We start from the raw sequence: 27,368 nt of genomic DNA on the forward strand, positions 1-27,368 counted from the left end.
AGAGAATCTCTTTAGATAAGCCGGGGCAGGGGCATGGATCTTTACTAAGTTGGATTTGATAGAGAGGCTTATTACAGGGGTCAGGAATTGCAGAGGGCTACTGAACATTTAACAGCCGCTTTTAATCACTAAGTTTGGACAATATGAATACTTTCAATAATGCCATTCGGATTAGCTGGAGCACTCCAGAGCTTTTGTATGGCCCTTATCAACGAAAGTTTTGCAAGATTTGTTTGTATAAGGGGGGGTTGTGGTGGTATTTAGATGATGTCTTGATTTATTCACAAACTATGGAAGAGCACATGAAACCCTTGTTCGGAGGTATTACAACGCGTTTACTGGACAACTCCCTCTTCGTGACAAATTTATCAAAAATTGCTGTTTTCATCAGTCCTCCATAGACTAGCTTTGGGCCTATCGGATCTCCTACGATGGCTTAAAAAATGGATCCTTGCTAAAATAGAAGCAGTCCTTACAATGGCCTGCTCCACACCAACAGAAAGGAATTACAATCCTTCCTTGGTTTTGCCGCTGTTCTATCGGGATTTTATACCCCAATTTGCTGAACTGAAGCCCTTCCACTCACAGACCTTCTACGCACCAAAGGCAAGAATTCCCAAGCTGCTAAGCCCGGGCTCCCCTCCTTAGTCTCAGGAATGCCAATCGGCATTCCAGCCGCCTGAAATCAGCTTTTCACTATCGAACCCGCTTTGAAACACCCCATCCCCGACCTTCCTTTTGTGGTTCACGCGTGGATGCTGCCGATGGACAAAACCTGGCGCCAGCCGCATTCTCTTGCCAGAGAAATAAAGATGGTAGGCTGGTTCCGTGGTACTTACTTATCCAAAAAAATTTTCTGGCCCTGAGCTCAACTGGACCATTGGGGGGATAAAGGAAACTGCTAGCTATCAAAGGTGGCTCCTCTATGCACTTGAAGCTTCACTCGGCTTGAGGGGGGGGCCAAACACCCTTCCAAGTTTGGTCACGGATCACAAAAAATTTCCAATACTCTCTCCACCCCTCAAAATGTCAAAGTAGCAGCTTCACGTTGGGCCATTTTTTCTCCTTCGCTTCTCCTTCACAGTTCATTTTTTTCCTGGAAAAACCAATAAACTGGCTGATGCGCTTCGTCACCGCCTTTTCCCGAGGGGGGGTGGTTCATTACGTTACGCATTGATATCCCCACGCATACCGTGCTCTGCTCCCCTCCCAGCTGGGTTTGGCTGTCACTCGATCTCAGAACCTCCGCCTGCTCCCCATAGCCCACGTTCGATGTCGTCTCCCCTTCCTGCACGGGGAACTCGAGGAGGCTGAGCTCCAGCGAGCTACCAGCGGAGGAAGGGAGACTCTATTCACGCTTGGAGGGTGGCGCTTGGAAACGTGGGGGATGCTGGTGCGTACCGCCTCCCATTCGCAGCGTTGCGGTTCTCGCGAGCTCGCCATGATGCCCAAGTCGGCTGGACATTTTGGCTTCCTAAAAAAAGCGCTGCATCTGGCCCGGTAGCCAGTTTTGGTGGCGGCGCCATGCGTAAAGACGATTGAGGCTTATATCAAGCGGGTGTCACGGTCTGCACAGAGGCCAAAATCCATTCGGGGAAAACCTCCATGGACTTTGAAACCTCTCCCTGTTGCCTCCGGCCCTGGGAGGTTATTTCGATGGGATTTTTATTACGGATTTGCCGGAAAGTCAGGGGAAACACAGGTTTTATGGGTGGTGGTGGACCTGTTCTCCAAACAAGCACATTTCATCCCCTGCGTACCACCATTCCTCTCCGGCCTCCCTAAATTGGCAACGACTGTTTTATCCAGCATATCTATACATCTACACTCCTCCCCTCAAGGTGCGGTGTAAACCGACCCGCGGGCCCCACCATCTCATCTCTTAAAATTTTGGAAGGCTTTCCTGGACTTGTTGGGAACCACTCCCGGCGGCTGCCGCTTCTACCACGCTCAAAGTGACGGTGAATCAGAGAGGACCGAACAGAACCACTAGGTAACCAGTACTTTACGTTGTTACACTAACTACCATCAAGACAATTGGTGCGATTTAGTCCCATTTCGCGAGTACGGCACAACAATGCCGTTCATGAAGTAGCAATAAAAGACCCACTTGAAATTGTGTCTGGTCAGTTTCCTTCCCACCACTGCCCCAACTGCCCATCAATGGAGGCGCTTACATCCTCCGGAGTTCAAAGCGTGCGATTTTTATCCCCTGGCTGAGGGTGGAAGACGGTCCAGACCGCACCGCAGCAAAGCCAAGGACTCACAGTGAAGTTTCATAGAAGCGGATAAACATGGTTCTGGATTTCCGCTTTACGTGTTGGGGCTTAGGTTTATTTGTCTACTAAAAACCTTAGAGAGACGCGTTCACAAATATTCAAAACTGGGCAAGAAATTATTGGGTCCTTTTTTAGGGATTAAGCAAAGAAGTGATCAATGATGTTACTGCCCGTTTAAGGAACTGCCTAACTTTCTTTAGAAACCAATATCCATCCGTCTTTCATTCCAGTTTGCTCAAGGAGGCTCCTGTTTCCGATGCCTGGCTGACCCTCCGGAGATACTCCGCACGACTATAAATTGATGGGCCACAAGCACTATGGGAAATTGATGCTATTCTGGACTCGCTTTAATCGCATGATCGCTGCAATATTTGGTTTCTTGGGTGGGATATTCCTCCGGTCATAATCAAAGGGTGTATTCGGAAAATATCGATGCCCCCTCCCTTTATTTCTGCTTTTCATCGTGCCTTTCCACTGAAACCGGGAGGGAAGGGGTTTTTATTAGGAGAAGCAGAGATGTAAAGATCTCAGCGAGTGCTGGTTCTCTTCACAGTCGCTTGGCTCTTGACTGGAATTCCTTGACACGGCGTTAAGTGGGCAGAGATCCGCAAGAGCATAACCACACACTGTTAGAGGAAACATCTCATAGAGCAAGATGAGAATTCCGTTCCCATGAGAATGGGACTGGAGACACCGGGAGGGGGATGGGACAGGGGATGTTATAACCTGTAGTTTAAGCGGGAGGCCTCATTCCTGTCATGTCGTGTGCGTGAGCTTTCTAAGATGTCTGAATAAACGGTCTTTCAACCAAAAGCCTTTTATTGCTGCTCTTTGGAATTCCTTACACCTAGTGAACATCATGTTCACATGGCAACTTGAATCCAAGTCTTCATAGTCTTCATCCAATATTAAAACTATTCTAAACCAGTTTAGTGCCAGTAGCTATCAATAACAAAGCCGTAGGAAACTGGGATAGGATTGCCAGCTTCAGGTTGAGAAATACCTAGATATTTTGGGGGTGGAGCCTCAGGAGGGTGGGGTTTGGGAAGGGGCGGGATATCAGTGGCATAGAGTCCATCAACTCTATGCCACTGAGGTCCCGCCCCTCCCTCCTGGATGGGGACTACAAAGGATTTCCAATTACCCAAGAATTTAGATAAGTTCTTTTCTCTACTCAAAGAAATAAGTTTAGTAGTAATTTTTAAAAACATGTTAGTACAGACGAAATTGGGAGTCCTTTTGTTAAATGCACTTTTGGTGGTTTTTTTCTTTTATGTTTGTAAATATTTTTTTGTTTTTAATAATAAAAACTTTAAATGATAGAAATTATACTTAAAATTATCTTTAAAACTCTCACTTCTATTAAAAATTATAGATCGCACCCTTTAAATTGTGTACAATACTGATGAGCAGGTCCAAGGATGCAGGGAGGAAAAAGGGAAAAGAAACAAACCAACAAAATAACCAGAACAAGAAAAGAAATGCAGAATAAAAGTAGGTAAAAATGAAATAGGTGAAAATGAAATAGGTGAAAAATGAAATCTTGATGCCAGCCACAGATGCAGGCGAAACGTCAGGAGAGACTGCTGCTAGAACACGGCCATACAGCCCGGAAACCACACAGCACCCAAGTTCTTTGAGTTGATTAATCATACCAATTCATTGACTACATGCTGCAGATGGTTGTCGGGGCAGCCTGGAAATTTTTTACATCCCAGACACAGACACTAGAGGGGACCAGAGAACTGCAGGTTCGAAAAGCGGCACGTGCCGCAGTGCCAGGAGTAAATATGGCGGCCCTCGGTCTTTTCCCGGGCAGTAAAGCCCCTTCCGCCTAACTGTGCCCAAACCCATCATCGGCAGGTGGTGGCATTAACTAAAAGCGCCACAGGTGTTGCACATGGACTACAGTTCCCATAATCCCCTGCCAGCATGGTGCTGGCAGGGGATTATGGGAACTGTAGTCCGTAACATCTGGAGGGCCGCGAATTTGACACCTGTGATACAGGATGGACCAAAGCAGGTACGCGATTCCGGTTCCGAGTTGACCGCGTCTGGTCGAGGGGCAGCAATGATGCAGGCAGCGGAACAGGATGAGGCACCGTCAGTCGTCAAAAGCACGTCCCCTCCAGGCTGGAAAAAAACTGCAAACACCCCCCCCCCCTTCCATGTTCATGGCGCTGCCACTCTGCATGTCGACTCCTGACCCCGCCACAAGGCGGCGTACGAGTCGAAACGGAAGTGACGTTTAGAGGCGGGTTCTTTCATCCCGTCTCTAGGTTGATATGGCGGAAGCGGCAGGCAGGGAGGCGGGGCTTGAAGGCTGGCGGGCGCCAGGAGCTAGGATGGCGGGCGTGGAGGTCCGGCTGCCGAGGCCTCGCAAGCGTCTGGCGCAGAGTCTGCCGCGGGTGGCCGGCGAGGGCGACCGGGACCTGGTAGCTCCGGGGGACACGATCACCACCGATCCCGGATATATGAGGTGACGGCGGGGTCCTCTCCCAAAGCCACTCGTTGCACGGCCCGTAGCACCTGCGCATGCGCATACGAGTTGACTGCCTTCCAGGGTAGGAAGCGTAGTGGTTAGACCCTCAGAACAGACTTGAGGGGTGGGGCCGGCCACACTCTCTCAGCCTACCCTACAGGGTTGTTGTGAAGATTCAAATGGACGCCTTTGGAATTGCAGATGGGGACGTAAGGAATGGCGCTGGTCCCCCTTCTCCAGGGTGAAATTTGTGGACGTGAGGAGGGTGCAGGTGCAGGCAAGCCAGGAGGAGCCGTGTGCTTTGCTGGGGCAGCGGGCATCCTCCTGCCCAGGATTCCCTAAAGCCTGATGCCCGACCCTGGTGGCAACCTGGCCCTGTAAGTGATGGACAGAGGTGCAGATGGTCTGGAAAAGGGATTTGACTTATTCAAGGAGCAGAGGCGAGTAAAGGGAGCCTCCAAGTGCAGAGTAGTTGATCTGGGAATATCAGTGGAGAGAAGCAACTGTTGTTGGCTGGCTGCTGCAGGAGACAGGATGCTGGGCTGGACGGGCTCCTGGTCTGATCCAGTTGGGCTCAATTTGGCTCTACGGCTGCCAGCAAAATGGCTGTCCTTTGCCATGGATTTGACCAATCCCCTTCTCAGGCCAGTGCCCACGGTTAGGTTTTCTGGCAATGAATTCTCTGATTCAATCGCATGGTGTAAAGAAGTACTTCATGGTGTCTTGTCTAAACCTATCCCGTATCCATTTTGTTGAGTCTTAACATTATCAGAGAGGGCAAAGGATTTTTGTCTACATAATTTTCCAAAATTCTACTGTGGTTGCTCTTAGTTACCTTTTTAAAAAAAGTTAAAACAAAACAGAAAAACTCACAAACTTCAAGCCATGTGTAGAGAGACAGAACAAGGGACTGTGGATGCCTGAAACCTTGCAAATTCTGTGTTCAGCGAGTGCTCTTTTGTATTCTCAACAGGGGCCATGGTACATACATGGGCAGTGAGAAGCTTGTGGCATCCGTGGCTGGTGTGGTGGACAGGGTGAACAAGCTGGTCTGTGTGAAAGCTTTGAAAACAAGGTGAGACTTTTAATTCTGGGAGGGAACTGTGTTTGTTTCTGACAGCAAAGCCTTCCCGTGATGGCTAGCTGATAACATTGGGGTTTCAGTTCTCATGGTCTGGAACTCTGTTCATCTGAGGTATGTGAATTGCTGTCTCTAGTTGGCAGACACGCGCACTGGGGCCAAAATGCCCTAAAACTCAAGAGGTCTCTTCCAGGCAAAGCTCAGCTGTATCTAAGGGTGAACATTCACAGCAGTCTTAATTCCATTAATTAAACTTTCTTCATTTAATCCCAAGTGCACAGAATCAAACTTGGGATGTGTGTTAAATCCTTCTAAGGTGCTTCTGACACAAAGTGATCTTGTGAATTAATGTCCCCCAAATATCCTATTGGTAACAAGTGTTAATTCAGTTTAATATATTAGCAGACAACAACAACAAGCCTTTATTGGCATACGAAACAGGACAAAATTTCAGAGTAAAACAAGATTAAAAAACACAGTTAAAATTACTGATTTCCAGTATAAAATTTGCAACAGTCTCACAAAAGAGCACATCAGAGCTGTTCAGGAGGTTGGGTATCTTGTAACACTCTTGCCACTGAGAACATTGCAAGAAAAAGGAGTTCATGTATTTCATGCGTATCTGATCATATTTAGGGCATACAAACAGTGAATGGTCAAGTGTTTCAACCGTTACCAGATCACAAGAACAAACCCTTTTAGAATGTTCTATATTCTTAAATCTTCCCTCCAGAAGAGCTGATGGCAGCACATTACATCTTGCAGTAGCCAAAGCTCTCCTCTGGGTGGGATCAATCAGCAGATGAGATATGTTGCCATAATTCCACACTCGCATGGAATTAATAATGTGGTCGGGGAGCAGGATGTCTTGGCTGCAAGAGCCAAATAATGAAAATCAAGATCCAAGAGCCTATTCTTAACTAATCTGAAGGCTTCCACCTCTGTGAACATAAGGAGTGATTCCAAAGGGAAGCCAATAGCTTCAACCTTTCTAAAGATCAAAGTATACCATTCTGAGATAAAGTGATCTGATAACAGAGAGGGAATATAACTATTGGATCCCACTAGAAAATGTATATGCAGCCAATATTTTATGGCCCTTATCCATGCCAAGTTTTTTAGAGTTGTTTGGCCCATCTCTATGCACAGCACAGCGTAAGGCACACAACTAGAGAGCCGATTAGTTTCTGAAGGAATTTGGAATGTAATACATTAAATGATTTATTTATTGCTGAAATCCAAATGGGGGAACCATACAGTAACAAGGAGCCAATCCTAGCGTCAAAAACCTTCAAGGCAGCAGGAATGTATTGATTGCCTTTACTGTAGAAAAAGCGATATATTGCCGTCATGTTTGTATGTGCCGAGATAGTTACTGCTTGTCACTCAGAGGACCATGACAAATTATACCTATAGCAAATGCCAAGATATCGGAAATATTTGACTTGCTCAATTTTGTGGCCCTTAATTTGCCAGGACGTGGGCAAAAACTCTTAGCAAAAATGAGAGCTTTAGTTTTAACATGGCTAATTTCCAGTCTGTTCTCTTCGCAATAATTAGCAAAACTGTACATTAGACGTTTAAGACCAATACTGGACAAGAACAATAACACTGCATCGTCTGCATACAACAGTAAAGGAACATGGGTAAGATGTAACTTAGGACTATGCCCATTCACTGATGCCAAAGCATGAGGTAAATCATTGAGGAATGAATTGAATAAAGTAGGATCCAGTGTACAACCTTGTTTAACCCCCCTAGGAGTGCTAATTCTGCTAGTTAACTGACCTTCACCAGAGCATCTAACTTGGCAAGCAGTGTTGGTATACAACTGTTTGATCAGGAATAGAAGCCTGGGGTCAACATTCAATGACCTCATCTTGTCCCACAGGAGATTTCTTGTCACGGTATCAAAGACTCCTTTTAGGTCAATAAAAGCATCAAATAATTTAGAAGTCTTTTGAGTAGTATACTTATTTACCAGATGGGATAGTACTAAACAGTGATCCAAGGTTGATTTATTCTTACAAAATACTGCTTGCTCAGGTCCAATTATTTTGGTTTGATCCAGCCAGGTTTGCAATCTAATTAATAATAATTTTGAATAGAGCTTTCCAATTACTGATAGTAAACTAACTGGCCGGTAATTGGAAGGATCAGTAGGGTCTCCCTTTTTGTAAATTGGTACTAATATGGCTAATCGCCAGCTGTTTGGGATAACGCCTGTGTTATTAATGATAGTAAACACTGCCGCCGGGAGAGGGCTCCACCACTCCAGATCTGATTTCAAAATCTCCGGGATAATTGAATCTGGACCAGCCGCTTTCTCATTTTTTAGACCACTTATCAAATCAGCAATTTCCTGTACTAAGACAGGGGGCCAGTCAGGCAGTTCAAGAGAGTCTGCCACTGGGCACGGGGTTTCCAACTTGTCAGCATAAAAAAGGTTAGAAAAATAGCTATGTCAATTAGATGGAGAAATTGATGAGGTTGATGTCAGACCCAGATTACACGGTCCATTAATCAGATACCAAAACTGCCTGGAATTATTTGTTGCGGACGCATGTAAAAGTTGGTTCCACTTAAGTTCCGCTAGAGATTGCTGCTTATATTGAATACAATGTTGGAGATATCCTATTGGTAACAAGTGTTAATTCAGTTGTGTATCAGCTGATAGCAATGAAGAGCTTTTAGGCTGTCAGCTTTCTCAAGTGGTCTTCTGACTGTTGGAACACAAGCACTGGAAGATCTCACGTTTGTGCCTTCTTTCTTCCTTTTTTGTGCAATACAAACATTGAAAAGTGCCCACTTTGAAAACAAACTGGTTTGCCACAATGTTTAAATGAAATGATGGCTTTGTGGTTTCTTGGGCTCAGTGGATTGTGGCTGGTTCAGTTATCTGAATGCAGACTGCAGGCTGTTTTTGCTTTTGGCTGGTGGGCAAGTTTAATGATCATCAAACAGCGAGAGGTTACAAAATAATACCAAATACCAACTTTGTAACCAGGCTACACTAAATACAATCATAATATTAAACTAATATTGCTTAGTTTAATATGTACATACAATCGTGGTGATGTAGTAATACGCATACAATAAAAGTCCTGGACAGACCTACGGATTCAAATGTCTGTTTAATTTGCCAACTGCCATCTTTTCCAAACAGGACTTGTTCAATAATTGCTGACAATTTTTCTAGCAAAAAATGTGTTCCAAGTTCTGAGTGCTAAGAGCTTTGAAGCTCCTCTGCCTTCCTCAGGGAGCATGGAATAGTTGCCAACAACTCATTTGCCTCCAGTGCTTTCCAGTATAAAGGATATTCTACAACAATTATAAATAATATCCTTCTAGGCTGTGACCTGGATAGCCCAGGTTAGCCCAATCTCATTTGATCTTGGAAGCTAAGTAGGGTTGGCTTGGATGGCAGACCACCAAAGAAGCCCAGAGTCACTCTGCAGAGGCAGGCAATGGCAAACTACCTCTGTTAGTGTCTCTTGCCTGGAAAGCCTTACAAAGTTGCCATGTTGGCTGTGACTTGATGGTGCTTTTTCCCACCACTAGTCTTTTTAGATGTATCCTTTATTGTATTCTCCCTGTTAAGTTGCTCTGTTTTCACAACTATCATAGTAGTAGTAGTTTATTTATGGTTAAGAATCAGTAAAACAACAATTCATAAAAGGCTGAATTCCAGATTATTTACAAACAAAGAGATAAAGTTAAAATATAAAGTAAAACTTAATTTAACATTCCTCTATAGGAATTAAAGGTCTCCTGCCCACCTGCTCTCCTGTATTTGTTTACTAAAACACAAAACCGGGCTACATAACTGTAAACCCTTTGGTCCTTACCTAACAGCAAATAGTTCAATTTCCATTTATTGCTTTTCTAGCCCATTCAGTCATTGTTTGTGCCTTCTTTCTTCCAGAGGACACTTAAGCAACTTATGTTCTAGAAAATCGATTTCTTCCAAGGAGCAACCACAGAGCCTCTGTTCAGAGGGGATTTTCTTGAATACCCTCTAAGACAGCAGATGGCAGGGTGTTGCTTCGAGCCAATGAAAACATCCTCTGATTTTTATTTTCTAGAAAAAATAGATAGGGGACTGGTTTCACCAGAAATCTAAAGGTTTTGGAGGCCAGATATTCCAGAGTAAGGCTTAAATCAGATTGTCTATGTCAAAAACTCTTTGCCTGATAATCTCCCTGGCTTTCTCTATCCCCCGATTTAAAAGAGTATTGGGGGAAAGTTCTATTTGCTGGATGGTTTTTAGAACAGCCTTATGCCAGCTTGATTAAAAATTGGCCTGCAATATTGCAGGGAACAACAGTCCATGGGGATTTAGAAGAGCTGTGAGCCATCTTTTTGTTGAAGTTATTTTGATTATGGCATCTACCTTGATCATCCCAGCTTCTAACCTAATCCAAGCGTTAGATACTTGGGAAGTTGCTAGAGTGACCTTAAAAATTTGGCTTGAACTTTCTCCAGGGGGGCAAAGGAAGAGAGAGAGAAGCCCAGGAATGATCCATATACAAGGTGTGGGATTATTTAGCTTTAAATAGCTTAAGAGCTGCCTCTGGTTCTATAGAATTTCAAAATACTATTTGCTGTCCTTTCACCAGTATATGCCACCAGCAACTATCATAGTATTCATAACACTGTAGAAATGGCATAGCGATTGTTGGAGTGGAGAAAAGTCTGCTTTGAGGAGTTGCTTTAAACTTTTTTCTTTGATAGGTATAATGGTGAAGTTGGCGATGTTGTGGTTGGACGAATCACGGAGGTATGAGTCCCATGTTTAGTTCCTTGATGTGTATGCTTTAGTTGTGTGTTAAGTGTATTAAACCTGCAAATAATAGTGGAAGGAAGGAATACTTTTACCTCCTCTCATGTTCTCCCTACAAGTTTCTCAAGTTCTCAGCAGACTGAGCCGTCTAATTCCACTTCCTTCCCCCCCCCCCCCCCCGCCACACACACTTTCCCTTTAAGTGAGTCTCAATCACTCTGTCATTTCATGCATTCTGGAACATCTTCTAGTCCTCATTGGGAAGTGTATTTTTTTGGGGGGGAGGTGGGGTTTAACATTTAGGTTGCCCTGACCTGAACAATCCAGGCTCAGAAGGTTGCAGAAGCTAAGTGGGATTGTCCTGGTTAGTGTTTAGGTTTGAGAGCACCAAAGAAGTCCAGGGTTGCAATGCAGACTCAGGCAACTGCAAACCACCTTGTCTCTTGCCATCAAGCCCCGGATCTGTAACTCAAATTAGACTCTGGAACTTGAAGGTTTAGAAGTCTTTACTGGCAGACAGCAGCGGCTGGTAGGGGAAAGCTAGTTCTGCCAGAACAATCACACAACCCCAATATATCAATTCCTGTTCACCTCCCTTTCCCGTGATTCTATCCCACACTACAGAAGGTGTGAAAGAGAGGAATGCAGGGTGGACTCAAGGGCCGCCTGGCCCTGGGTGCTTCTGCTTGGTGACCTAGGGAAAACAAAAGCATTTTGACATCACTTTGCTCATCCCCCATCCCCCCGGTGCTTCTCTGCTGGATGCCAGCCTGGCTCCTGCCTGACACTTGCCTTGAAAGCTCTACATGGTTGCAGCAGGTGGGCTGCGACTTGTGCCATCTGAAAGACTAAAAGATTTACTGTTGCATAAACTCTGCAGGGGTGAGTGGCAGAAGGCAGTTGCATCTTTGCATTAACTCAAGGTGCCGCTGCCAGCAGGTTTTTTATATTCATTTCAGTGGCTTAAATCTGAACCTCTTTCTCTGCCCAGGGAAAGCACTTCCACTGTGTGGGGGTGATATCTCACAATTCACCGTTGTGGGTATTCTATGCAGCCCCACATTGGGACTGCACTCGCAAGCGCAGTCCCAATGTGGGGCTGCACAGAAACCCATTCAAGGAACTACAGTTACAGGTAAGTGCAAGTCTGTATTGCTCTTTCCATTTCCCTGAAGACGTCCACTTGTCCCCCACTGCTGTTCCCAAGGGTCCACTGGCCCCCAAGAACAAAATTCTGGTGTGGGATCTTAAGGGCCAGTGGGAGGAAGGGGATCAGCCAGTTCCTTTCTGTGTGCTGCCGCACTGCTCTTGTAACTCAGAATCTATATCAGCCAAATGACTATTAATTCCATCGCCAGCACCCTAAGTCGGGAGAGGACACCTGGTGGATTTAGAGCTAACTTCAACTTTGCGCAGTGATTCTTTTTTCTTCAGGTGCAGCAGAAACGTTGGAAAGTTGAAACGAATTCCAAGCTGGATTCAGTCTTGCTTCTGTCCTCTATGAATCTTCCCGGTGGGGAGCTGGTGAGTGATTATTTGTACCCACTGTTATGAAAATTAGGCAAAAGTGGGCTACAAGACTTACCTTTAACTATCAACAGCTGGCCTAGACAGGGGTGGGGGTGAGGGCAGGTAGGGGAGGGCTTGCTGGAGGGGAGGGTGACAGGGCTTGTGCCGCTCCGGAGCAAGGTGCTGCTTCTCTGGGGTGAGGATGGGATGTCCCAATGACAAACCCTCCACCAATAAGGCAGGGCTCGTCCTCCTTATTGGAGGAGGGTTCATAGTCAGACATTCCATCCCTTAGCACTTTATTATTGGTAAGATGTTTCCTTGTTGGCGGGCAGCTTCTAATATTGATTCATGATGGATTGTTTCTCTGTAAAGCTTGGAGCTCCCTTTGAGCTCCTATCCAGCTTCCTATGCAGCTTCTGGCCAGTCTCAGATCTTCTGAGGCAAATAGATCTCAAAGGGGTAGAGAGAAGGTTCAAGATGTAGCTTTGCAAAGACGCAAAGCAAGGAGCAGTGGGGGGGGGAACAGGGGGGCATGGATTGGTACCCTCTTGATCTCCTTTGGCTGCATTCCTGGGCTGATTGACTGGCGAGGAAGCCCAACTGAATTCCATGGGCCTCCCTTTGTGGCAGCCTGTCAAAGCTTGTGCTGTTTGAATTCCACAATGAAAAGTGCCCAAGTCCCGCTGTGTTTAGTGTCCCTGATCCCCCAGGACATGTAGAGAATCGCACCCTGTTGGGCAAAAGACTGGCGATTTCCTTTCCACGGCAGATTCCTCCCCTGCCCCCCCAAATTATCCGGGAGCATATTGCTCTGTAGAGGTTGTGGGAGAGGTGAGGCAGGAAAGCTCGGTTCTGCCAGTGAAAAAGTTGGCTGGGATCCAACCTAACATTTTATTGGACAAAAATGCCACAAGCTGTGAAGTGACTCAGTGGCTGGTTTTGGCCAATGGAGCGGATGGTGCTTTGTGTTTTGCAGAGGCGAAGGTCGGCAGAGGACGAGCTCGCCATGAGAGACTACTTGCAAGAAGGAGACCTCATCAGCGTATCCTCCTGTGGACTTGGGCGTGTGGCTGAGTGGTCGAGCACCTGCAGTGTGGGTGTGTGTTCCAAGGTCCCTGCATTCAGACCCCAGCAACTCCAGGTCTAGGATCTTGGGCAGCTGGCGCCAAGAGAGCCATCCTCTGCTTGAGACCCTGGAGAGCCGCTGCCGGTCAGAGGAGGCCGTGCTGCGGGCCTGGTATAAAGCAGCTTCATATCGTCCGATGGTGAACCCTCCTCATAGCCAGTGTGGTGTAGCGGTTAAGAGCAGGTGCTCTCTAATCTGGAGGAACCGGGTTTGATTCCCCGCTATGCCACTTAGAGGCTTATCTGGGGAACCAGGTTAGCCTGTGCACTCCAACACATGACCTTGGGCGAGTCACAGCTCTACGGGGCTCTCTCAGCCCCACCCACCTCACAGGGTGTTTGTTGGGGGGGGGGAGGGAAAGGAGATTGTAAGCCCCTTTGAGTCTCCTTACAGGAGAGAAAGGGGAGATATAAATCCAGACTATTAAGCAAAGCCTTGATGTCTTGCAGCATTTTGCTCGCCTGGTGATCGGTGTGGTTTCTCCAGAGCTGGGAATGTATTACTGACTCATGTGTGAGCACCCTTTAAGCTTGGCCTGTGAGGCTGCGCTTCAGTAGTGGTAAATGGGCCATAGGAATGCATGGATGTTCCCTGGGAATGGAGGTGGGCCTCCCAGGGACCTGCTTTGGGGGCACCAAGTGGATACAGAAGAGCAGAAGTGGATCTGATCCATCTGGTGCATTCCCCTGGAAGTTCTGCACAAACCCCTCTGGCACGAATGGGAGCTAAATAGCTGGAGATGGCCAGGGGTGTTCAGGAAATGCAACACTGTGCACCTGTTGTTTCCTTAAGTGATTTTAACAGGCAGAAGTCCAGGCAGTTTTCTCGGATGGGGCAGTATCGCTGCATACCCGTAGTCTGAAATACGGGAAGGTAAGACAGCTCTTTAAAGTGTTCGCTGCAGTTGGGTACCTCAACTGCCCCCTGAATGCTTCCCGCACCTGGGAGAGAAGGCTGCTCAGTTGGATGGGAGTGTTTTTGTAAACTGTGATCCTATTGCCTCTGCGTTTATTACCTGTAGCCAGTACCATTTGCGTTCATACTGCCATTGCATTTGTTCTCTTCGGACAGCAGCCGGTGGCTGTTTGACCCCGTAGCAGAAACCTCTCACAGGCACTCGGGTGCTTCTGAAAGGGAAAAACCAGCACCAGATATTAGTAACAATTTTCAGAGGGGAAGCAGCTCTAAAAAGCTTTGAAATAAACAAAAATAAACAAAATATTCCAGGCACTCCGTGGCATTGTATGTTTTTATTCTCTCAGAGACATTTGTGGCCTCTTGAATGTTGCCCTTCCTGGGTCCTGATTTGGAGTTCATGCTGCTCTCTTGCTTGTTGGGATTATTTGATGGTCACACCTGATTCCAGGAAACAGACAATTTTTACTTTTGCGGCAAAGTTTCTCCCCCACCCCCAATTTGGATTTTAGAGTTCAGGGGTCTCCAGCATTTTTGAGCCTGTGGGCATCTTTGGACTTTGGGTGAAATGTGGGTGGCCTGTTAAAAGGCCCAGGCCATGTGACAGGTCATGTGACAGACCTTTCTTCACCTGAGACTCTCGAGAGCATCTGCCAGGCCGAGTAGACAATACGGACCTTCAGTATAAGACGGCTGCACGTACATGTGTGTTCATCCATGTTCAAGGGGAGCCTTTGCTTTAAGATATTTCTGTCCTAACTTTGCATCCAAAAAGGGTGGAAAACCAATTTTTAAAAAATTCTAAGTCAGGTATATACGCATGCACGTACCCCCCCCCCCCCCGGGGGCAGCAGTTGGAATTCGAGGGAGGTCAATATGGGAACACTACAGATGAGAGGAACAGGCTTCAACACTGGCGGAAGACAGTGACTGAGGGAGTTGGATGGATCTTCCCAGGGAGGGAGTGCTATAATTTTGGTGCTGTGACCGAGAAGGCTGTTTCTCATCTCGCCTCAGGATGCAGGGGCACCCGAAGCAGGGCTTCTGAGCATGAGCATCATGGCCGGGTAGGTTTGTATGGGAGTTGGCGGTCCTTGGCAAAGGACATTGTTGCCTAGGCCCTGTGTAGAAGACCAAAGAGTGTCCCCTTCTTACAGCCAAGAGGCTTGTGCTGCTTCATGGTGGTCGTAGACTAGACTGATTCCTCCCCCCACCACAAAACAAGGTGAGTGGGAGGCAGGCAATGCTTGGTGACCTGACAAAGATAGAAGCTGCAGATGATGTACAGTCATCAAGGGCAGCCCACCATGAAACATGTTACAGTAGTCTGGCTTTGGTAAAAGCTGTCCTTCATTGAGAACTGTTGTTCTTTTTTCTTCTCTGCAGCTCGGCCAGGGGGTGCTAGTCCAGGTTTCCCCGTCCCTTGTGAAACGGCAGAAGACTCACTTTCACGACTTGCCATGCGGGGCCTCCATCATCCTCGGCAACAACGGGTTCATCTGGATCTATCCGACTCCTGAACAGAAGGACGAAGAGGCCGGGGGCTTCATCGCCAACCTGGAGGTGAGGCTTGGAGAGCCTGGGTCAGAAGCACGTCAGGGCAACCTTGGTTGGAGTTCAGAAGTTGAGCATACAAGCTGGGAAGCTATGAAGACTCACATCAGGGGGAGAGGAACAGTGTGAAAATCCTTCTTTTCCCTGAAGTCTCCCCTTCCAGAATTATTTTCAACAGATCCGTGGGGGCCTGAACTTCCCTGCTTCTGCCTCACACTTGGTCTCCTTTCCTCCCTCTTCTTCAGCCAGTGCCGTTGCCTGACCGAGAAGTCATCTCCCGCCTCCGCAACTGCATCGTGGCTCTGGTTGCGGAAAAGCTGATGCTCTACGACACCAGCATCCTGTACTGCTACGAAGCATCCCTGTCTCATCAGGTAGTGGCATTGATCCATGATTTGTTGCTATGGGCAGAGGGAGGCCTTGCTGATATGCTCCCCCCCCCCCCCTTGCCGGCAGAGCATAAAAGATTCTTCAAAAGGAAACACACACACACCCCCGCTGTGGGGTGTGGGGATCCCTGGCAGCACCCAGGGCCTTGCTCCCCTGGCGGTTTCTCGTGCAAGGGGTAAGCTTGTGATTTTCACAGCCCTCCACAAATAACCAGGTGGGAGAATGGGGTCAGGTCTGAAGACCCTTCACCGTTTTGCAGCGAGTGTCTGCACAGCCATGTAGATGACTGGGGAAGGCAGTGACGAACCACCCCATAAACATTGTTTGCCTAATAAGTGTCATGATATGACATCACTCCATGGGTCAGTAATGGCCCGCTGCTTGCACAGGGGACTGTCTTTACCTTTACTCTGTGCAGCAGCTTATGCCTGCCCTGGTGCTTTTGTATAAGAGCCGTGGCCCTGGGTGTGTTTCAGAAGCTGGCGCCTGCTGGATGAGACCATAGGACAGTGGTGGCGAACCTTTGGCACTCCAGATGTTATGGACTACAATTCCCATCAGCCCCTGCCATAACATCTGGAGTGCCAAAGGTTCGCCACCACGGCCATAGGATGAGACCAATATGCTCAGCCAGCTGCCTTTAGGAAGCCCTTTCTGGTGGCAAGAACTTTCCAATGAGAAAGACCCTTCCCAGCATCCAATTCCTGAGACCTTTTTCCTAGAGATTGAATCTGGACACTTCTGCATGAAGAACAGGCACTTTTCCTCTGAGCGATGGCCTGGCCAGTAGCACGTGTTAGCCAAGAGGTGCCCCCATTTCCCCATGAACACATGAAGCTGCTTTATGCTGAATCTGACCCTGGGTCCTTCAAGGTCAGTCTGGCAGCAGCTCTCCAGGGTCTTTCATCACCTCCGTTGCCAGATTCTGTAACTGGGGGGGCTGCCGGGACCTTCTGCCTGCCAAGCAGACCCTCCCCTTCCGGGCCACAGCCCCTCCCTCACGCACCGTTCTCAGACCATCTCCTGCTGAGTCAGCCCGCTGGCTTGGCTCTGTCTGGGAGTGGTGACCTCAGGCTGGAGGTTTTCCCAGCTCTGTTGTGGGAGGATCTTGGGCAGGGCTGAGCGCGCAACCATCTCACTGTTTCTTGTGGGGTGAAATGCAGCTTTTGTGGCTGGAGAGGACTCAAAGCTGCCCATTTTACCCAGTTGTATAAACAGTGTCTTGTGATGATATCACATCTTAGCATCAGCAGGCTTTTCACTTGGGCGGGGGGTTGGGGTGTGTGTGAGCTTGGCTATGGCCATGCTTCATAGTGCGCATGCACCCACAGCAGTGAATCAAATGCTGATGTAGCCTTCAGCTCGGCCCTCTGTCAGCTGTCAGTCTTTTAAAAAATAATTAAGCCCATGTTTGCAAAAATCATCAGTAGTTGAAAAATGGTTACGGCGTAGCTACGAGCCAATCGGAACTACCCTTGGCTGGCTTTCCTTATCCACATTCAGACATTCAGAAAAGCTGGCCAAGACTTAAGTATATTAGGGGAAATGTATGTTTAGACTGAATGTGATGTGGGGAGGGACTTCCCAGCTGCCCAAACAACTGTACCAATATTGGGTCTGCTTTCCAGCACATCTGCGGGTCTCCCTGTTTATATCCTTTTTTAAAAAAATTGCAGATCAAGGACCTTCTGAAGCCAGAGGTGATGGAGGAGATAGTGCTTCAGACGCGGCAACGGCTCCTGGAGCTAGAAGGGTGATTGTGGAGGGAGAGGAGGGGAATGGTCCAATGGATTCCCTGAGGCAGCACTGGCTCCCCACCTTCTCAAGACATTCTGCAGTCTGGAAAATCAACTGAGTGTTGCTCTTGTTTTCAGAGCACCACCTGCATGTCTGTTCAGCGTGGGATTTCTTGAGCACTGGTTAAAAACCCCACGCCACAAAGGAATGCAAAAAGAAACTTGAAAGCAAATGGAGCTGTTGGTTAAGAATGTTAAGATATTGTAAGAACTGCCGCAGAAACATTTTCTGCAGTAAGGTAAATGCTCTCTGAAAGATCCTACCTGGATTGGAAGGGCTATTCAGTGTAACTAGCAGCTGTTGTGCACGATGCTGTAAGTGTCTTGGAGTTTCTTCTCGCACACTGCCTTCTTCCGGTATTTGTGCATGTCTTCACATTTCAGTGAGCTGTCTTCCAAATCCCATCATAATGGAAGGGACTGGCGCATGAGTGCGGTCACACATAAAGGCACGCGTGCGTGCGAGAAGGCAGATCAAGTTGGCGCTCAACACATTTGCCGTCTACTGCTGTGCAGCATGGTGCTGTCATATCAGCTTTGCCAGATGGCAGGCAGACCCAGAGACCACAACCTTATGTGGCCTGCGGATCATGCAGCCTCTGGTAATCCTCTTGCCCTTGGCCAGAGCGCTCGCAACTCCGTCTTGCCCAGAGTAGCAAGTTTGCAGCACTCTTGTTTATAGTCCGAAGTTGTTGTGACCACCCCAAGCAATGACAAACAGCCCTGACGGCTATTGCACGGTCCATGAACTGTGCAGTCTCCAGGCATGCCTGGGATTTGCCAGTGGTGCTGTGCTCTGTGTGTGTCAGCCTCTGGTAGGTCATCCTGAGGCCGCCAAGGGGTGGGTCGTGCTGAGCTGTCGTCACTGAGAGCACCTTTTGTGCAGCTTCATATTTTTGCATAACCAGAAACGTCCACTATTTTTGATTATCTTGCTTATGCATCTACAAGCTTCTGAACTTTGCATTTGGGTGTTCTAGTTTTTTTGTACTGGAGATCTGTAAAATAACGCCGTTCAATAAATACTTTTTAAAGAAAATAAAAACACAAGGTCTTGCTATCCAAAGAATCACCTGGGCAAGAAGTCCTAAAAACAGCCTGCACTGTAAACAAAAGAAAAAGAAAAAGCCCAAACAAGTATTTTTGATTTGTCGGGTCTTTCAGGCACCAGAATCTCTCAGTTGGAAGGGCTGCTTTATAAATAACAAGGACAGACGGAGAGAGTCCAACTTTCTGTCTCAAGAAGGGTTTGTGGCCGATTTGAGCCGTTCTTCTAAGATGGAAGGATGTCTGCTGTTGAAGTCGGACCCAGGCCAATCCAGCCGCCTTGTTTCCCAAGCACAGACCAGCATTTCAAAATATGCCAAGAGACTGAAAGGTATTTTAGTCGTCTTGGTTGGCAGGTACCAATTGTTGGATCCTGCAGGGGGCAGATTCATGGCACTAGAGCGAGAGGCGTATCCGGGCTGCTAGGAATTTCTTCTGACCAGATCTTGTCAGAATGAGTGGGAGATTTACAAGAGCGGAGTGCCCCAAGGATCCAGGCTTCCAAGGCCAGCCCTCCTCTGGGCTGCTGCAGCAAAAGGGCCCTTGGACACCACTGAATAATTAATCTCAAGCAATATGCTGGAAATTGCTTTTATGTCCCTGTTAATGCCCAGTCCCCTCAAAGTGAGATCCAAATTATGCTTCCTGAGGAGTAAGTCACATTTGGAGCAATGGCACTGAAATCTTGGTCACTAGTTATATTACAGTTGGTATTTCCAATAATTTCATGATCATTTCCTCTTTGCAGTGGGGGGAGGGGGGGAGAGGTATCTGTCTGGAGACTTCTTTACAGCAATGTGTATTTATTACCCTGCCTCTGCATTTAGGAGTTTCTGGAGGTTTGTTTCTTGCTTCAGTCTGTGAAGAATTATTTTGTTCAGCATGTGTGGGTGTTTATCTGCAGTTCTGTAGGTGCAACATGACAAAATACCACCACTGATGGGTCAGTTTGAAGAAACATTAAGCAAGAAAACTCCAAAAAGACAAATCCCCCCAAACCGCTGGCTTCTCTCCCCCTTTATGTGAACTGGCCATTTAATTGAACATTCCTGGATCTTGCCTCCTCTTTGCTGTCCCAACCTATTCAAAATTAATGGGAGAAGTCAGGGAATGAACCGGGACCTTCTGCTCTCACTGCCCATGAACCAGCTCTGGAAGAAGTGGGAGGCCAACATGGGAAGCCGTGGGCCACAGTGGGTTGGCAGCAACTTCTTCAGGATTCTGTGCACTTACTGTCGATGAATAACATCAGTTCCAAGACAGAACATCTGGTGTGGAAGTTGCCCTGGGTGTGCTTCTGTCAGAATCCCAAAAACTGAAACAAACTCATGTAAAACAGTAGTTTATTGAGTATTGAGATCTTCTGTGGTCAGTGCCAGAACTAAGGTTTGTCTGTGCAAAACCCAATAGTTAAAGTAGACTGCACCCCCCCACCCCCCCGTGGGAATGCGCACCCTAAAAGAACTGCAAAAGAGATAACGGTGAAGACAGCCAGGCACTGACCTTGGGCAGCACCTGGTACAGTATACCATCATACAGAAGACAGTGGAAAGACAGTTAGAAATGCAATTAACCCATTCCTCCACCCTCAGCATACAGAAAGCAGCAAAAGCAAAATCCCCTTAATAACAGGCCTCCTGACATTCTGCTCCTCTCTAGGGTCCTCCCCCCGGCTTGCTTGGGCAGCATTGATGAAAAACTCTAACGAGGCGGGGGGCTTTAACATTTTCAGTGAATATCCACTGATTCTGCCCAGGTAAACAACCTTTCCAAGAGACCAAATACTGCAAGTGGTTCCGATAGATGCGAGAATCAAGAATGTCAGAAAGTTCATAATGTTTGTGTAACGAACTAGTAAGGTCCAGGCAAAAGCAACCGTTATGAGTTCTTTATTGAGCTGGCATGCGAGCTGAAGCCCAGATCTCGATCAACAGCTTTTACAGGGTATCAAACAGGCTCCCGCCAAAAGAGTATAAACAGGGCAGGATTTCACACAGACTAACAAGCAAATGAAAGATAACCAAAACAGCAAAATTCGCCTTCCCAGGCATTAAGCCAAGAACCTCCAGCAGGAACCTCTCAAGGTCAGAAAACACACACTCACCACAACCTTACAGTTTGGTTCCATTAATCAGGACCGGAGGAGGAACCTTCATCTCGGGATGCCAGACATCCGGTGAATTCGTCTTCTTCAGTAAGCTGCAATGAAACAGGGTGTATTTTTTGCAATGCATTAGGCAGTTCCAGTTCAGCAGTCACCTTATTGATCACCCTGACAATCTTGAAGGGCCCAATATACTTCGCACTTAATTTTGAGGGTCTATGTATGTCCCGAAGGTTCTTTGTGGAGAGGAACACCATATCTCCTACCACTAGAGGGAAGTCACATCTATGCTTATTAGCCTGTCGCTTGTATGAGTCTCTGGCTTTCTGAAGCGCTCGCAAGATTGGGGGCCATTGATCAGCGACGGACCGCATCCAATCTTTAACATCTGGTCCAGGGGCATCCCCCAACTGAAGCATGGGCAGAGGGGGTGCTGAACGGCCATGAACCACCTCAAAAGGAATCTTGCCTGTGCTACTATGAACAGAGTTATTATAGGCATATTCCGCATAGGGCAAAAGGTCAACCCAGTCATCTTGCTGACAGTTCACATAACACCTTAGATACTGTTCCAAAGTCTGATTGGATCTCTCACTCTCTCCATCAGATTGTGGGTGGTACACTGAAGACACCCCTTGTTCAATGCCCAACAGATCGGGGATAAAGAAATTCAGCAAAGGCAGGTCTGGCAGAAGTGGCTTTTTCAAGCTGGGCACTTGGCTGCCTTTCAATAAATGCTACTGATCAAGAATCCAGAGTCTGTTTATTGGTTAAACGTCCAAGACCTAACAGCTTGCAAACTAGCCATTGTACTGTAAGTGTTTCTCTTTCACAATCTTTTTGGAGAAACAAATTGGTTTTATTGATTTAGTTTTTAAAAAAATCTGAGAAACTCCAGTAGTGGTACAGAGGAGCTGAATAATAGGAAAGGGATGGAAGGAATAAAAGCAAACTAATGTATGCAAGTCTTTTAGCACAACATTGTTCTCTGATGGGCCATGGCTCTCTAGGGGCGGAGGGAATGTTATTTTCCAGCCTTACTACCAATGTTCTTGAATGGGATAGAACTCAGAGGGGCTGGTTCTCAGGCCAAGTGCCCTATGTGGCTGCTCTGGGGCATGTCTGTGTGGAAGGGGCCTTGAATTGTGTCCAGTAACAAATGCAGCTGGTGCGTCTGGAAAGGAATGCGCAACATCTTCTGGGGTGCTGTTGGCTTTGACCCAGCCAAATCCCCGTGGCAATGCGACAGGGCTTGGCTTGCATCTGGTCAGCAATGGTATAGGCACGTAGTGGCGAACCTTTGGCACTCCAGATGTTATGGACTACAATTCCCATCAGCCCCTGCCAGCATGGCCAATTGGCCATGCTGGCAGGGGCTGATGGGAATTGTAGTCCATAACATCTGGAGTGCCAAAGGTACGCCACCACAGGTATAGGCCCAAGAGGGGATGGTGGTACTTTGCTTGAGAGCTGAAATACAGGCGACATCTTAAAAAATTAATATGAACGGTTGCACAGACCTCTAATACCGTTGATGATACAATTATATACATGACCAACAAGATAATCTTTGTTTTAAGGACAGGACGACTAAGGAAGGCCAAACAGGGCAAAACAGGTATGGTCCCTCGTTGATCACTGATATGATTGTGTCAACAGTGTTAAAGATTTATCATACTGATTTTAAGGCATCGCTAGCCTGTATTTCAGGCCTCATGTTTTTAACAAATATTTTTGCATATATTACATATAATAAATACAACTATTTTGTTACAGATTTAATAGTTTGCAGCTCCTAATTTGAGGCTTCCTGTAATTTGGCTGACTTCTTATCGAGTGCCTTGTGTGAACCAACAAAATACCTTGAAGTAGGCTTGAAATCTGAGGCCATCCCCACAATCCTTCCTATCTGTTTATATAGTAGCCCGTTCTGACAGGCAGCTCTGCTGTTCCTGGAGAGCTTTTAGAGATTCTGGTGCTTAAATTATTATTCACCATCTCACAAAACTCTCAAACAGCTCTTAAAGCAACTTCGAATAATAAAGCAGTCATTAAAAAAAAGGATAAATTAGCAGCAGGCTGCCCCATCCCTGTGGTGTATTGTCAATAAGTTAAAAAATTGAACAAAACAAGTGCCGTGGCAGATTCCCGTCAATAAAACAGTCAGAGGGTTGGGGGAGGCACCTCTGTGCAAAGAAAAATGTCCAGGAACAGGGTTTATGGGGCATGCATACAAAAACCAGAACCTTGACATAAGGTTTCCATTGAGAAGCAGGATGCAGACAGAACAGTTCTGTCTGATAAAGAGTTCTGGCAAACATGGAAGCAACGTTGTGTTGTGCAGTTTACCTGGGAGCCCCAACTAAGCCATCTAGTCAGAACTTGGCCACATATTGACAGAAAGGTATCAATACTGCACGGGACTTCTGTGCTCTGACAGGCATCAATAGCGGTTTAATTTCCACGGCCAATCTCAGTGCCTCATGCAGTGCTCAGACTGGGAGTCTTTGTTCTGGATGCCCAGCACCGTGGTTCGACCAAGCCTGTCCCTGAAAGAAAAATGCAAATAGATGTGCTGTCCTAATAGCTCCACAACAGGTCCTCAGGTGATCCTCATTTTTGCCTTTCTGCAGCAATATGTCTTGCTGTTCTCATTTAGCCATAAAAGGGAGGAAGAAATCCATTGCCTCCAGCTAAAGGAATGTTGGAGAAAGGAAGTTTATGAAGCGTTGGGGGAGGGGGGAGAGGCCCACCATTATCAGCCTGTGGATTGCTTGGCGGAACGTTTCATTTCCAAAGGATGCTGCCCCACTGGTCCTGCGAAGTCAAGATTTCGTTTCTGCTCTTGGCACATGGCAGTGTGAGAAGTTCAATAAATCAAATCCTGTGCATTTTATTGTTACCTTTATTGGGCTCTGGGGCTGCTTTAGTGTCAGATTATATGTTCTGCCTGCTTGCACTAATAAAGACAGAGAGCCTGTTTTGGGTTTGCAAACAAATGTCTTCTTCTAGGCTCCTTAAGGCTTTGAAGATTTTGTGCGGACAAGAGCCAGTACTGGATTAACCATCATGTTGAGCACACTATCAAACAGAGCTGTGGCCAAGGTGGGGGTCTTGCTGTTACCGCGCTGCCTGGTAACTTTTAATAGCTCCAGACCAACCAGCTCTCGGCAGCGCAGGGGAACACAAACGGGACCCAACACAGCAAGTATAGTAAATAATAGAAGATTTTATTGAGATGCTGACCACATGTTGTCAGCATCCTCCGCGACCGACGGCAACTGGAATCGCCTAGGCAGCTTTTACAACATCTTAAATACCCTTTCTCCCATCGGGAGTCTGGGAGAATACAAGTCAGCCTACAACCATTCATTCACAAAATATATGACAACCAATCATAAAGCTACAATACATAGGAACCAGAGTCCAATGGGCAGTCCCTTCTTGAATTTCGCGGCTGGAGTAGAACAAGGCAATGACAGTAGGTACTGGCGGGAAAAGCACAAAAGAGTCCGTTGGGTGCTTGGGGTCAGGAAATGAAACTTGACGAAGATGGCACCCTTATCTGCCTGCGGGTGAGATTAGGCAGATTGGAGCGCTTCTTCCGGGGTCCCCTTTGTCAGTGTCCATTAAGGGTTTTACAAATGAAAGGGACATGCCCAGGTGAAGTAGGGTGGGATTCCCTGCCTTGAGCTGTTGAGGGTTCCATGCAGACGCATAAAATACAAAAGGATACAAAAGATAACTATAAATCCTATTTTCTAATACAGTTTGTTCCTACCTATCTAATACAGAAATAAAACATTGTTTCATCTTTATTCAAAACAAGTCCAGAAGTGGAATAAAATCACCTCTGGCTCCGCTATCACTGCTGGGGAACAATTAATAAGGCATCAATCTGAATGGAAAATCCCCACAGCCTGTAAATGCCTCGTGCTGCATAGAACATGATCACTGTCAGAATGTGTTCTTGTGGCATCATCTTTGAAGAAATTAAATGACAACTACAAATGCACTATTTTATTCTTTCAAGAATGTGGATTTCAGCTTTTCTCAGAATAAACTATAGTTTCCTCTCCTGTAGACATCCTTTGTATTCTGTTTTGCATGCAAAAAGTAAAATGTTTTTTTTTCTCGATTGGCTGAATTGCTTGGGTGCCTCACAAGAGAAGGTCTCTTCACGGTAAGTGAACCAATGGACCGTTTTGCAAACCTTCTGCTAACTTGAAATGACCCTTTAGTGAACTTTTCACTCTTTTTTATATATAATGACAGATACAGGTTGCTGGTGAGGACTAGGACAGGCCCCTTTGAATTGTGACACTTGGCACACCATCTGTCAGGTGAGCTCAGTTAGTAGGTTGCATTAGGAGAGTTCTGTGGGTTGTAGAATGGACCCCACTACAATGAACTATGGCGGTTTGCACGTGCATTTCACATTACTTGCCCTGGGTTTGATGCTGCTTCCCCACAGCATCAAGGCGCATTTATGTGCATCTCGCGGGTTCCAGGGCTTTTCACAAGTCTTTTACAAATCTATTTTGCTGTGAAGTTTTAAGAAAAGTCCCAGCGAAGCCTGGATGCCTGCCATGCAGGTGGGAAAGTTCAGATTTTCCCAGCTCTGCCCACATGACAGCCTTTTCCCTGTCCCGGCAGTGGTCATTTCCACCCCCGGCCATCTTAGGGACGTTTTTTGTTTTTATTTCAATTGACAATGGAATGCCACTGATCTCTGAGTTCCTGGCTTATATTGAAAAAAAGCTGCTTTGGTTGTGGAAATGTAAGGTGAAAGACATATTCTTAAATGAAAGGGGCTAGTGCCAATCTGGGATTCCAGAGATCATGATACACAGGTGGTTTATCATTAGAATATTAGTCATTTGTTGATTCACAGGTTGTATGGGGTGGGGGTGACTGAGTTGGGGGACCAGGGCAATGAAGAAGAGAAGAAGAGTTTGGATTTATATCCCCCCTTTCTCTCCTGCAGGAGACTCAAAGGGGCTTACAATCTCCTTGCCCTTCCCCCCTCTCTGAAGCACCCACATAATGTAGCAGGTGGGTGGGAGGGCTGAGAAGGAAACTCCGAGAAGCTGTGACTAGCCCAAGGTCACCCAGCTGGCATGTGTGGGAGTGTACAGGCTAATCTGAATTCCCCAGATAAGCCTCCACAGCTCAAGCGGCAGAGCTGGGAATCAAACCCGGTTCCTCCAGATTAGATACATGAGCTCTTAGCCTCCTACATCACTGCTGCTCCTACGCCACTGCTGGTACAATTAAACAATAGAGCAACAGTAAAGCTTTATTTCTCTTTGGGATCTACCACTTACTGTGTCCTTGCATTGAAAGCAGTCTGGCTCCTGCTTGAAGGTGGTGCCTATATTGCTGAACCACAGTGCTCCAAAACTGCTATACTTGAAATTGTTAGTGCTGGCAAAATAAGAGATAGAACAATTTAGAGACATTTCCATATATTTAACAGCACTGATTATTGTTTGCTTTGCTCTAAGATCAAATGCCCTTAGGGGTCCCATCTCTGGCTGGGGAAATTCCTGGATATTTGAGAGCAGTACCCAGGGAGGATGGAGTTTGAGGAGAAGAGAGAGAGATCAGCAGGGATAAAATGACCAGCCTCAAAAGTCAGCTCTTCCCATTCTTCCCCATCCTGTGAGGTCTCTTCCCACTCAAATTCAAAAGCTTGAATTTCCCTTCCCATACCATTTCCCTTTGCCTGTTTCTGCCAGCATGCATCACTTGTCTGCTTTTGTATGCATATGTTCTACATGTCATACTGACTTTTCAGTCCTGGATAATTGAGCTGGTATAACTGGCTGCTGCCCTTTCAAAGTCCTCTCCAGGTCCTCTCCTCAGTGAAGGAGACTAGTCCACTCTGAAAGTTCATGGGAAAATACTAGCCAGCAGGAGTCTCATCTCCTTTTCATTTTCCAGCTGCTCTCAGAGTTTCTGTTTTTACAGGCATCTATTTTGGTTGCTCTGACATGTAGGAGGACCTGGCTCCCTCGTTTCTTCTTGCTGCTACTTGGTGAATATACCACAAAAACAGCTCAAAAACGTGTATTACAGCAATGTCTCTTCCAGTGAATAACTGGAAGTGCCATCACACTAGGATTCAGCCCAAACTTTGTGCTTTCACTCTATAGTAAAACTCTATGGCTTTATCACATCCGATTTCGCAACAGAGTTTTCTCAGATCCCAGATCATCACATCACTGAGTGACATGGTATCTGGGTATTAACTTGTTACCCACAGCCAGGGGTAACTAGAGAGTGATTTCAGAGTG

The 27,368-nt window shown here is 46.7% G+C and overlaps 1 protein-coding gene and 1 long non-coding RNA gene across 2 annotated transcripts; both read left to right on the forward strand.

Annotated features, from left to right (window-relative positions):
• Positions 1–4,561: 4,561 nt before the first annotated feature.
• EXOSC2 (exosome component 2) lies at positions 4,562–18,963 on the forward strand. Its single transcript, XM_048513096.1, has 9 exons — positions 4,562–4,758; positions 5,735–5,836; positions 10,577–10,622; positions 12,060–12,149; positions 13,114–13,179; positions 14,068–14,136; positions 15,565–15,741; positions 15,978–16,106; positions 17,799–18,963. The coding sequence occupies exons 1-9, from the start codon at positions 4,565–4,567 to the stop codon at positions 17,877–17,879; spliced, it is 954 nt and encodes a 317-aa protein (XP_048369053.1). The 5' UTR covers positions 4,562–4,564; the 3' UTR covers positions 17,880–18,963.
• Positions 18,964–20,889: 1,926 nt separating this feature from the next.
• LOC125442042 lies at positions 20,890–22,846 on the forward strand. Its single transcript, XR_007245930.1, has 2 exons — positions 20,890–22,345; positions 22,486–22,846. It is a non-coding gene; the product is annotated as an uncharacterized LOC125442042 (long non-coding RNA).
• The last annotated feature ends 4,522 nt before the right edge of the window (positions 22,847–27,368 follow it).

The sequence above is a fragment of the Sphaerodactylus townsendi genome, linkage group LG12 (assembly GCF_021028975.2).
Source record: "Sphaerodactylus townsendi isolate TG3544 linkage group LG12, MPM_Stown_v2.3, whole genome shotgun sequence".
NCBI lineage: Eukaryota > Metazoa > Chordata > Lepidosauria > Squamata > Sphaerodactylidae > Sphaerodactylus > Sphaerodactylus townsendi.

Coding starts and splice junctions, on each gene's coding strand:
- EXOSC2 (XM_048513096.1), top strand. CDS start 4,565: ATGGCGGAAGCGGCAGGCAGGGAGGCGGGGCTTGAAGGCTGGCGGGCG. Junction 4,759..5,734: donor ACCGATCCCGGATATATGAG/GTGACGGCGGGG, acceptor TATTCTCAACAG/GGGCCATGGTACATACATGG. Junction 16,107..17,798: donor AAGCATCCCTGTCTCATCAG/GTAGTGGCATTG, acceptor AAAAAATTGCAG/ATCAAGGACCTTCTGAAGCC.